Genomic DNA, 12572 nt, shown 5'->3' with positions numbered 1-12572 from the left:
CGTTGCCGCTGCAATTAAATTAAGGATCTTGAGATGGGAAGCTTGTCCTGGATTATCTGGATGGGCCCTAAATGCTGCCTCTTATATAAATGGAGGCAGAGGGAGATGTGACACAGCATGAGAAATCACTGTGACCACTGAAACAAGATGCTATGCTGCTGGCTATGAAGCTGGAAAAAGGGGGCTATGAGCCAAGAAAGGCAAGGAATGCAGCTCTAGAAAGTGGAGAAGGCAAGGAAATTCTCCCCTAGAGCCTTTGGTGGAAGCAGTGGCCCTGCTGACAACTTGATTTCGCCCCGTGAAAGTGATTTTGAACTTCTGACTGCAGAAGTATTAAAAAAAAAAAAAAAAAGTGGGTGTGTTTTAAGCCACCAAGTTTGTGGTAATTTTTTACAGCAGCCCTAGGAAATTAATACACCATGTATGTCACTCATAAGGTTGTATGTCACACATAGATGAGGTAATGTACTGAAAGTCCTTGGCACTGTGCGTGGATTTACTGAATGCTCAATAAAGGGAACCATCGTATTAAGACCCAGTGGCCCAGCCTCTTGGCCATTTGACATCTTCCAACCCAACACCCACGCCTCATGGTACAAAGGCACCACCAACCTGAATTGCCATTTCTGAAAAATTATCTCCTGTTTCTCGGAAGATATCTCCCAGCCGGAAAATGGGACACAGTGGATCCTGAATCTTGTGAAAGATGCAAGAAGTGTTGAAATCTGGCAAGACGTTTCTCCTGCACATAATGGAAAGCAAACAAACAAACATCTCTATTGAAAACTGGGATCCATTTCTCGTAGGATTGAGCCCGTGTGGTAACTGGGCTCCATGAGGGCCCCCCAGTGACCTCCACCTCCCGATAGTCACCCCTTGTGTAGTCCCTTCCCATCTCGTACCAGGGTGGGTCTGTGTGGCCCATAGCATATGGCAGAAGTGATGGTGTCTTAACTTCCAAGGTTAGGTTATAAGAGACTACTGCTTCTATCTTGGTTACAGTGTTGCTCACTTGCTCTGTCTTTCTTGGATCCTTTGCGCTGGGGGAAGCCAGCTGCCATGTCCCAAAGACACTGAAGCAGCCCTAGGGAGAGGTCCACGTGGTGAGGAACTGAGCCGTCCTGCCAACAGCCACGTGAGTGGCTGGAAGAGGATTCTCTAGCCCCAGTCAAACCTGGAGGTGACTCCAGCCTTGTTGACAGCTTAACTGCAACTTGAGAGGCCGTGAGCCAGAACCATTCAGTGGAGTCATTCCCAGAGTCCTGATCCACAGAAACTGAGATGATACGTGTTTGTGGTTTTAAGCTTCTAACTTTTGGAGTAATTGGTTACACAGCAGTAGATATCTAACATGGCCAGACATTCACTTACGTGGTGTAGTTGTGGCCAGGAAAGTCAATATTATTCTTGATGAGCACAGTGAAGTTTTCAGCACTGGTCAAGAGGGCAGGCCTGAGAGAGATACATGCAAACCGGAGTCAGTGACCATAGGGACCAAGGGAGTCGGCGGCCCAGGGGGACCAGAAGCTTCTGGTTTCTTGCTTGGGTCACTGTGAGGAGTGAAGAGAAATGCAAGGTAGTGGGCAAAACCTTCTAAAATCCTCCAGCTTCTCCAGGAAGAATTTCTCCCTTCTTGAGACCTGATGGCATTTACTGTGACACTTCTCATACTCTGATGTAATTATATGTGTAGGTAAGTGCAGTGGTGTGCTGGTAAACGTTTACCAACCAGCTCTCCAGGGGGAAGAAAAAAAGCCCTCATATGTAGCATTTACTGATTATTGTGGTATAAATACTCCCGCTGTGTCTGATTTCAAGCTACCAATGGGACATCATTGAACTTGGAGCTGGGAAGGGATGAGCATAATCGACTCAGAGCCAGTACAAGCCAGCTCCAGCATACCCCAGCTTGTATCTTTCCCAGTAGGCTTGGCGTTCCTGCAAGGCTGGGATGATAGGTTTCTTATCTTGACATGCTCATCCTTTAGCATGGGGCCACTCAGGCCGTTTGACTCTATCAGTCATTCTCTAGAGGCTCTGAGTATCATAAAATTCTGCATGAGTCAGTTGAGCCCAAATTCTAGACTGCAGGAAGGTCTACCCACCATCCATCCATCCATCCATCCATCCATCCAGCAAATACTTATTGTATGAGGCATGGGGCTGGGCATTGTGGATATAGTGGTACAGTCAAGGTTTTTAACAATCTGTTAAAGATGGAGAGAACTGGCTGTGGATAAAAATGTACAGCCTGTACCCTGTTGACTGAATAGGTGGCCGAATATGTTGGGAGTAGCACCAAAAAAAGGTGGAGGGAATTTGGAGTGGGGGAGGCACCAAGAACGACCTGCTTTTCATTCCAGGACTTCCAGAGCCCAACTTTGGCTCTATTTGGGACATAATTATAGAGAACAGTGTAATTTTTGCCTGTTCAGCATCCATACCCCTTCTGTCAGTAGCCCCTCACTTTTCTCCCTTTGGCGAAGCTGGGTCTCTCAGACTAGAGGGTTGGGTGGGGATGAGTCCATCTCCTGCTCATCCCTACAGCTGCTGGTGTGGGCAAGTGACCCAGAGGTGGCCAAACAGTGTAATCCAATCCCCTTGGCCATAGTGATTGGGTCACAGATTGTCACATGACTTAGGCCAATAAGAACATTCCTGTGCTTTTATAGGAACTAGTGGGAAAGAAAAATTAATTTTCATTTGGACTGTTAGTACTAAGGACAGTGTAAACCTGGAGTTCCCCAGACCACAGTGTGAGGACAGCCAAAATGAATGGAAAAATAACTGGGGGTGGGGGGAGGAAGAGAGAGAGAATCTTAATGACATCACTTGAAGCCTGGATCAAGCGTTGCCTGAAGCTATATTTCTGGACTCCTCATTTAAAGGAGTCAAAAACACAAGCCAAAAAGTAACATTCCTTTGTTCCTGAAGCCATTTTAGGTTATATATCTGTCACTTGCATAAAAGAAAATCTTATTTATGACAAATGCCTGCTATGTGCCAGATTATTTGCCTTTAGAGCATTCTAAAGCTCATGCTTCCTACACAGCACTCTAAGAATCAGAGGACTACAGGACCCCGAAAGTGTAAGGGTCAAAGCGCTTTATTCCTCTCTCATGACACTTTCGAGTATAGTCTTCTGTCTTGAATTACAGCTCTCTGTGCATATATTTTATCTCTTCTATTAGATTGCAAGAGCCCTGGCACCTGATCCATATCTGGTTTTTTTGGTATTTTACATAAAATTTAGCACAGCCTGTTGTGTATAGTTACACATGAAATAAACACCTGACACCTACTACATGGTAGTGGATGTGTTGAATGAATGAATGAATGATTACATGAATGATTCTGGTGATACCTTCATATAATAGATGAGGAAACTGACGTTCAGGAAGTTGCTCGCCCAGGGTCATGTACAACTGCAGTCCAGAGACCAGCACATTGGAGATACACAGTATTTATCTGATGAATGAGTTGGTGGCAGAGCCAGGACTGAAAACCACTGACAATAAAGAGGCCCCTTGCCTTGAACTAGGGACTCCTTGAGTGTAGGCTACTGTCCCTGAGCAATTCCTTCTGTGACAAACTTCCTTGACCTAGAAATGAACCTGGGTGGTTCCATGAACTGATTAAGGGTCAAACAGGCTAATGCTGCCTGGTGCTTCCCACCCTGACATTGAGAACCTTTGCCTGAATCTTCTAAAAAGTCAGTTTGAGGAAAGTCTTCCCTTTGCCCCACAGATGCTGATGGGGTCGCTGAGTCACATTTTGCCTAGAGCTGTGCTGTCCAGGATAGTCCAACACCCCCTAGGCAAGTGTGGCTAATTAAATTTAAGTTAAATTTCGTTGGGTTTCATTTAAGATACAGTTACTCAGTTGTAGTAGCCACATTTCAAGTGCTCAATAGCCACGTGTAGCTGGTGGCTGCCATGTTAGACGGTATAGGCACAGGACACTTCCATTATTGCGGAAAGTTCCATTGGACAGTGCTAGTCTAGAACCACCAAACTTCTAGGGGCAGATTGTGTGTGTGTGTGTGTGTGTGTGTGTGTGTGTGTGTGTGAGCACTTACTATATGCCAGGCACGGGGCTCACGTTGCAACCACTATACAAGTGTCATCTCATTTGATTCTTACAACAGCCCAGTGAGGTAGGCGCAGTTGTTACCTCAGCTTACAGATAAGGAAACTGAAGCCCAGAGAGGTTAACCCACTTGCCCAAGGTCACACAGCAAGGAAGTGTTAGAGCCAGGCTTTGAATCCAGGTCTCTAGTCTCTGCTGAAATGCTTCCGTCCCTATGGTTTCTGAGGTTTAACATCAAGTTCTGCCTTCTGCGCCTGACCTTGTGTGTTCAAGAGAAGAATCATTACAGGGACCTCCAAATCTATATGTCACTGTGACCATTTAATTTAAGCAAACTTCCCTTCCCTTCCTTCCATTCCTTTTCCTTCCTTCCCCGTCCCTTCCTTTTTCCTTTCCACCCTCCCTTCCCATCCTTAATTACTCAGCATGGACACTGACTAGTCAGCGTGGACCTTGCTGTAGCTCTGGAGGAGGGGTCTGGAGGAGCCCTGGGACGTGCTGGTGCAGAGGGGGCACAGGGGCACCCCAGAGTGCTCAGGCTAGTAGCTATTTACCAACCAGTCAGAATTATTTCAGTATTTTACCAACTAGCATGGCCCTCCCAGCGGCCACCAGTGTGCCTGGCACAGGGGCCACCAAGCCTGTAGGACCCAGGTCTTTGCAGGACTTCCCTGAGAAGAGAAGCTAGGGCAGCGCCTGGCAAGGCCGCATCTGCTCACTGCTGAGGGCGACCGTATGTGTCCCCACCCTGCCACTCACCGGGGCGCGTCTTTCGTTGCCTCGGTGGGACACCAGGCAGAGACCTCACAGGTCTTGTGGTTCCCTTCATACACCACACACCTTCCGGTCTGGATTCCTGTGGGGTCAAAGGGTCACAGAAGCACATGTGTGAAAAAACTGCAGAGGGGGAAGGAAACTCCAGGAGGCTTGTCACTTATTCAACCCAAGCGAGAGACTGTTTATTCTTTTCAACCTGAGCCGTTTCAGTTTCCATGAAACCTCAAACTGATATTAGGCCAACCAAATACACAACAAGGCAAACATGTTTTTTGTTGTTGTTTTTTAAAGCATCAGAACACAGAAAGAGCATGGATGCTTGTGGCTTTTTTGCTTCATTGCAAGAAAAGAGTCCTGAGAGGGGACCTGGACAGAGTGTATTCTCTCGCCTGCAATAAGTGAACTAGAACTTGGCTTCTCAATGGGCATTTGTGTCCCTTGAAGAGTGTCCAGCGTGTCCATGGATGTGCAAACTCACAGAATAAACATGGTGCATCTTCCTGGAGCATCAGTGTTAGAGATTTCCAAGGGGGAAGTAAAATGGTAAGTCATGTTAAAATTGTCTTTATACCAATTCCAACACACATGTATGATGGAAAAATGTAACATCCATATGGCTTTTTGTGTATGTGTGTTTTATAACCACTGATGTTTTCTTTTGTAGTTACTTATTTTATTGTCATGTGCCTCTTTAAGTTAAACAATAGATATGGAAATTCTCCAGGTTGATGTAGGGATGGCCCCAGATGTCCTGGGGGTATAAGTTTAAGCTCCTCAATCTTTGGGGAAATTCAAGAGAGAAAGTTTAAAATGCTCAGGTGATGCTATAGGTCATTTGATTTTTCTGTCAGATGCTATAGGTCATTTGATTTTTCTGTCAGAACCTTGAAGGTGCTTATTCGGCAAGGTTTTTAGGAGCTGCCCTCACTGGGGAATTAGAGTCACATTTATAGTCAGCAGCTGGTCCTCTGGGGACAGCCAAGGCATGAGGCAGACAATAGGCTTGCCTATGGCTTGGTGAGGGTAGGACAGGGCAGCTGAGAGCCAGAGCTAAAGATTTGAACTTTAGAACATTGCGAATGTCACCAAGATGCCAGACCATTCATCCCCAGAGTCCCACCCCAAACCGGAGCATACCTTTGCTCTGCGGGTCCATCCATCCCTCTTTACAGTTGCGGTCAGAGGAACAGTGTGTCCTGCGGTCAGGATGCTGCAGAGAGAAGGACAGGATAGTGGGGAGTAAGCATTGTGTGTCCCTAAGGTGCAGAAAAGCAGATGTCTATAGCCACACAAAAACTTGTACGCAGATGTACATAGCACCACTGTTCATAATAGCCAAAAAATGGAAATAGCCCAAATATCCATCAACCAGTGAAGGAACAAATAAAATGCAGTACATTCACACAATGGAATATTATCTGATCATAAAAAAGGAATGAAGTACTGACACGCGCTACAACATGAGTGAACCTTGAAAACACTGTGGAACGTGAAAGGAGCCAGACACAAAAGGCCACGTATTGTATGGTTTCATTTACATGAAATTCCAGAATAAGCAAGTCCATAGAGACAGAAAGTAGGTCAGCGGTCGCCAGGGGCTGACGGAGGGGGGCAATGGGGAGTGACTGCTAATGGGTACGAGGTTTCTTTCTGGGGTGATGGAAATGTTCTGAAATGAGACAGTGGTGATGGTTGCACAACATTGTGAATATACTAAAAACCAGTGAGTCGTACACTTTAACGTGGTGGGTTTTATGGTATCTGAAGTATATCTCAATACAAAATAAAAATCTAAGAAGTGGACATCAGGGCAGCCTGGGAACACTTTCAGGGACAGTGCTGGGGTGGAGCCCAGATGGCCTGGCCCACGCAGCCCTGTGGCTGAAGAACTGAGTGAAGCGAACAGACACAAAGGCTCAGCAGGAAATGTGGGAATAGGGGACAGCAGTCAGGTCTCAGCACTGAGGGCCGAGGACGGAATAAGGAAGAGAGATGTGTGGTTTATGCATACTCGACTTCCCATTTTCCAGGGACCAGGTTTAATGGCCAGTCTTAGGGAAACCAGAACATGACATAGGCCCTGTGAAAATGGCCTCTGCTCCTTATCTTCTGTGCAGTTTGTGGCTTTTACAGGCATCCAACGGAAGGACTTAGGGACACCTGGTTTGGGCAGTAGCTGCACCGTTTTTTAGCTGAGAGACCTTGGCCAAGTTGCGGCAACTCTCTGAGCCTCAGTTTTCTCATCTGTCAGAGGAGGATGAACAGAGTTGTCTTAAGTGGTTATTGTGAAGATTAAATGAGCGTTATTGAGATAGATACCAAGGGCATGTTAGCTTGGTTCCAAATTTAGGTAGAAATGACAGCAAAGGCTGTAGTAGGAGAGAGCACGTCTACTCGGAGCTCTCAAGGCCTTGTCACCTGAGTGGGCTGATGAGCAAGACCCACGGGCAAGGCTGGTCCTCCCATAGGCAGGAGACCCGCTCGATGGCGCCACAGTGCTGTGTTGGGATGTTCTCTGGTGAAGAGCAGGTATGTTACCTGAGAGGGAGAGGGCGGCAGGGTGCGAGCAACAGGTAATGCCTAGTATGTAACACATCGTTCTAGATATACTTACCAGAGTAGCTAGTTATCATCTTAAAGGGCTGAGAACAGGACTGGGAAAGGACAGAATAGGACCAATACATTTGGATAGGGAGGGAAGTTTTCCAGAAAGAGACAGGGGAAGGTCACGAGTCTGGAGAGGGCGAAGCCAAGTTGGGAAAGACTGCATGCGTGGTGGTCGTGGGAGGACGTGGAACATTCAGCTGCTACTAGAGGCTAAAACTAAGATTGGGCTGGAAAGGCACACTTGAGCTGTGTGACAACCTTCCCAGGCCTGGCCCTGCAGACAGTTCTCAGCAGACTGTGCTACCCTGTTTCCCCAAAAATAAGACCTAGCCGGACAGTCAGTTCTAATGCGTCTTTTGGAGCAAAACTTAATACAAGACCCGGCCTTATATAAGACCCGGTCTTATAGTAAAATATGACTGGGTCTTATATTAAGTTTTGCTCCAAAAGACGCATTAGAGCTCATTGTCCAGCTAGGTCTTATTTTTGGGGCAACACGGTAAGAGAAATTGTCAAAGAGGATACCTGGGTTCGAAGCTTGGCTCTGCCTCCAGCAAGCTGGGTGACCTGGGGGAAGTACTTAACCTCTCTGATCTGAGTTCTGACCTGTAAAATAGGGCTGGGAATGCTGTTACTCTCCTAAGGTTGTTGTGAGGCTCCACCTAAAATGTGAAATGCTGCCCAAATGCCAAGGATCAGTTGCCATGAGCTGCACAGGAGCAAGCGATGGAGAAAGCAGGCCTCGAAGCCTGCACTGGCTCTTAAGGCCAGAGCTGGAGACCATGGGTACAGACACAGATTGGGCGGCTACAGAGAGAGAACTGCGACGTCTTCTCACCCTTCTTCCACCCAGCCCAGCCCTACTCCCCACAAAAGAGGCTCAGTAAGCATTTGTGGGCTCGAAGACACCCCCGACCTCAATTTCTGCTTCCTCTGACCTGTGCCTCCTCCAGCAACTCTGATCACCCATCCAACAATTCTGAGTCCCCTCCTTACCTCAGGACACCGCCCCTGCTTCTGACCTGTCTCGAGAAAGTTTGTCATCACAAAGAAGGAATTCCCCTGCAGAGAAAAGGAGAGAAGTCAAGTGCCAAGCCTTTGAGAACAGAACCACTTAATCACAATAATCCAGTTTGCTAAGTGCCGGGGCGAACTTTCCACTCTTCTAAGCTTCAATCTAGAAAATCAGGGTTGAGAAGCCACTCAGGACTACATGGAGAGCTGAATAGCAAAGCGGGATGGGCCACCCTGCTGAGCCAAGGGGGAGCAGAGGCGCATTGAAACCGATTGAGTCTTCATTTCCATTCCAGCCTCCAAAGCAGCCTTTTCATTTTTTGGACACAAAAATCCCATTATACTGAAGCTTGAGAGACCTGGGGAGGCAGAGGCGGGGCTGTTGGCTTCGTCACCGTGCTGCTCAGATTATCCAGGTTGTTCATGAAAGGGCAATAGGGCATCCCACCACTCAGGAAGTAGCTGCAGATTTTAATGGCTCGCAGTTAGAAACAGACAGCAGCTTGGGTTTTGTGGTTTTGCAAAGCGGTCCAGCTCTCACAGGCTGCATGTGTGAACCTTTGCCCCTCCCGGCCCCCCTGTCTGTTCTTTGGTGTTCTCAACCCCACTTGGACTTCTCCTTTTTGACAATTCTAATTTCAAAGATAAACAAACAGTCACATGCCCTTTCTCTGTGACCCACACCCTTTCTTTTTTTTTTTGTCATCTATTTCCTTCCTTTGTGCAAGAACATACCCAGGAGTTTTTCTGGAGACATTTTTATTGATAAAATGCCACACAAACAATATAGAAGGGTCGGTCCTCTCTAGGCAGGAAGTTCTTTGCCCTTTCGTGCTGACTTGATGGCCCTGCTTCTAAAAAGCGGTGTGCGAATCAGAGTGTGAGGGAATTAAATCGTGTTTTAAATGCACCAGGACATCCTGCTATTTTGAGAAACCCTGCAGGACTCAATAAAGCAAAGAATCATCTCTTTTGAGCTGTTGGACCTGACCCAATTTTGCAATTTTTAGGTTTTCTCAGTTGGGATTTTCACAGAGCTTTTCAAATAGGGCCAGTGTTTTTCTGGAGTAAGGCTCTAGGTCCCAAGGGATGGACTGGGCAAGCCCTGGTGACAGTGACCAGAGATGAGTCCTGGGAGGATGCTGCCAGGTGCTCACCTGCAAAAGGAAGGTGTAATCCGCAGTGTCGAAGACCCTCCGCACCTCCTTCTTTATTCCATTCTCCAAAATCTCCTCTCTCACCTCTGCTACGCCTTTCACCTTGGTGTGAACAGAGCTGATGAGAGGTTCCTTCCGTTGGTACAGCTTGTCTTTCACCAGAGCAAAGCTAAGTGGCAAACACAGAAAAACATCAGTGGTTTGCTCCAGAGAGGCACAGAGCAGTGGTTTTGAATGCAGGTGACAAAAGCTGCCTCCATTCAAACCCTAGCTGTGCTGGGTGACTTTGGGTAAGTGACTTGCCTTCTCTGGGACTCATTTTCCTTGCGTGTAAGATTGGAAGACTAGTCATACCTACCTCATGGGACTGTTTGGAGGATGAAATGAGCTATGTATACACACTGCTTAGTATTGTATCTGCCACGCAGTGAGCACTCACTATGTGGAAACTATGGCCCCCGTGCCAACCTCTAATACTGCCTAATATAGACCCTCGTCTACAGGACAGCTTCTCAAATGCCCGAGTCCACCCCCACGTTGTTCACCAGCTTTGTTCTGGGCCTCCGTAAACACATCAGCACCTATTGAAGGGTGTGTCCGGCAGGTCAGCCACCTGTTTGCCAGAAAGACACACCTGGTTTATAAATAATATTAATAGGAGCTACCCTTTATTGAGCTCTTAATAGGTGCCACATGTTCTGCATGCATCATCTCCTTTAATCCTCACAATAGGAGATAGTTACTGTAGACGAGGGAATGGGCTCAGAGAGGTGAAGGAACTTGCCCAAGGTCACACAGATTGTGGCAGCACTGAAGTCCTCACTTGGTCTCCCTTATAGCCTGTAGCCAGACCTCTAATCATTTGCTCTATTTGTTCATGCGTGAGACGGCTCTGCCTCTGGTTTCCAGCCTTTTGGTCAGTTCATTACCTTATTTAGGATATAAGTGTAAATTATTAAGGTGGGGGAACTGGCGGGGGAGAGTGGAATTGATCATTAAAAATGGTAGGGGCGGCCGGATGGCTCAGTTGGTTAGAGCACGAGCTGTGAGCAACAGGGTTGCCGGTTTGATTCCCATATGGGCCAGTGAGCTGCACCCTCCACAACTAGATTGAAGGACAATGACTTGGAGCTGATCGGCCCTGGAGAAATGCACTGTCTCCAAATATTCCCCTATACAAATTGAAAAACAACAAAAGTAGACCCCATCCCAGGTATCTGTGTTCCCGGTCTCCCATTGCCCTGAATAGTTAAGTGTGTATTCTAGATGCTTTGTTATTTGTTCAGCTTGTATTTATTTGGTCTCTTCCCTCTGTCTAGCTCCTAATATGTTATTAGGACATCTAATCCAATGGCTGCCCTCTAGGAGCTGATCTTGGAAAGCAAGACAGAGGAGGGGCCGAGACGTGGCCCGAGCTGCTCTCAATGTTAGCTGTGATGCGTAATCACCCAGGGAACTTTCAAAATTGCAGCCCCCCAGGCCTATCCTTGGAAACTCTGATTCAATAGGTATGGGTGGTTATGCAGGTATCTATATATCTTTTAAAAGTTCCTCAGCTGATTCTAATGTACAGCCAGGGTTGAGAACTCCTGGGAGATGCATGAAAAGACAACTCACATTTGGCAATATGAAATCCGCTTGAAGAAGTGCATTCCCTACAACCCAACAGTCCCACTTAGATGTATGCCCTAGAGACACCCTCATACGTGTGCCCAAGGAGTTCTGTACAAGAATATCTATGGCGGCATTACTTGTAAGAGGGAAAACTGGAGATAACTTAAATGTCCTCGAATACCGAATGGGTAAATAAATTGTTGGATTCATACAATGGGCTGTTCTACAGCAGTGAAAATGAAAGGAGAACTGCTTGTTTCAGTATGAAAATGACATGATGTTGATCACACAAAGCATCCCACAGTACAAGGTTTAACGAAATCCAAAACAACATTATACACTCAGACAAATACGCATCCATGTGGATTCATAGCAGCACTGTTCACAACAGCCGAAAGGTGGAAACAGCCCAAATGTTCGTCAGTAGAGGAATGGACAAAACAAAATGTGGCCCATCCATATGATATTATTCAGCCGTAAAAGGAACAAAGTACTAAGTCCTGCTATACTGTGCATGAACCTCGAAAACATGACTCCAAGTGAAAGAAGACCGGGGCAAAAGGTCACATACTGTAGGATTCCATTGATATGAAAGATCCAGAAGCGGTAAATCCAGAGACAGAGAATAGGTTGATGGCTGCCAGGGGTTGGGGGATGGGGAAATGGGAATTAACTGCATGATGGGTGTGGGGTTTTTTGGGGTGAAAATGTTTTGGAACTAGATAGAGGTGGTGGTGGCACGACATTGTGAAGGCACTAAATGCCACTGAATTGTACACTTTAAAATGGTTCTTTCATGTTGTATAAATTTCACCTCAATAAAAAAAGGGAAAATGTTTTTATAGATATAAACATATGTTGTAGAAATATAAAAACAAACAGAATGACAAGCACCAAATTCAGGATGGTGTTTTTAAGCGGAGAGGAAGGGAATGGGATAAAGGCTGAGTTTGCAGGGAGCTAAAACTGGATTAGTAATGTTTTTATTTCTTAACTTGGATGGTGGTATATGGGTGTTTATCATATTATTCTCAATATATTTTAATATCTCTATAACATCCATTAAAAAAGAAAGCTCATCAGGAAAGACATTGGGCTAGAGATTCAGATTTGAGATCCAATCAGCATATATGAGACTAAGCTATTAAATATAATTCCGTAGACAAATAGAAAACGCTTGTTCAACAATACATTTCGGCCTCGCATCACAATGTGTAGTGTATGTGCCGTGTTTTGTGTGTGGGATATTGCAGCGCCCCCAGAATAACACTGGGTTCGTGTGGCCCACCATTTGGGAAGCTCAGTTCTGATCTC

The 12572-nt window shown here is 46.3% G+C and overlaps 2 protein-coding genes across 18 annotated transcripts in view; one reads left to right on the top strand and one right to left on the bottom strand.

The window, feature by feature from the left end:
- IFT81 (intraflagellar transport 81) overlaps positions 1–12572 on the top strand; it is a 148338-nt gene that overhangs the window by 34942 nt on the left and 100824 nt on the right. For 11 of the 14 annotated variants that reach the window (XM_019733941.2, XM_074321747.1, XM_019733939.2 and 8 more), the window contains one exon: positions 5158–5409. The exons of the other annotated variants lie outside the window; for them this stretch is intronic. In XM_019733941.2, the coding sequence (XP_019589500.1) occupies positions 5407–5409 (3 nt within the window). In that variant the 5' untranslated portion in view covers positions 5158–5406. The remainder of the gene's footprint in view (positions 1–5157; positions 5410–12572) is intronic. 14 annotated transcript variants of the gene reach the window in all.
- P2RX7 (purinergic receptor P2X 7) overlaps positions 1–12572 on the bottom strand; it is a 38155-nt gene that overhangs the window by 15615 nt on the left and 9968 nt on the right. For 2 of the 4 annotated variants that reach the window (XM_019733948.2, XM_074321754.1), the window contains exons 2-7: positions 9645–9813; positions 8470–8535; positions 6004–6076; positions 4849–4945; positions 1372–1452; positions 613–742 (exon numbers count right to left, since the gene is read on the bottom strand). In XM_019733948.2, coding sequence (XP_019589507.2) covers positions 613–742; positions 1372–1452; positions 4849–4945; positions 6004–6076; positions 8470–8535; positions 9645–9813 — 616 coding nt within the window. Of the gene's footprint in view, positions 1–612; positions 743–1371; positions 1453–4848; positions 4946–6003; positions 6077–7284; positions 7836–8469; positions 8536–8846; positions 9042–9644; positions 9814–12572 lie in introns of those variants that run through there. The other 2 variants (XM_074321755.1, XM_074321756.1) reach the window with 2 other exon arrangements.

This window comes from Rhinolophus sinicus, linkage group LG16, assembly GCF_036562045.2.
Source record: "Rhinolophus sinicus isolate RSC01 linkage group LG16, ASM3656204v1, whole genome shotgun sequence".
NCBI lineage: Eukaryota > Metazoa > Chordata > Mammalia > Chiroptera > Rhinolophidae > Rhinolophus > Rhinolophus sinicus.
Note: the sequence above shows the minus strand (reverse complement) of the source record. Positions and strands in the feature narration are given on the sequence as shown.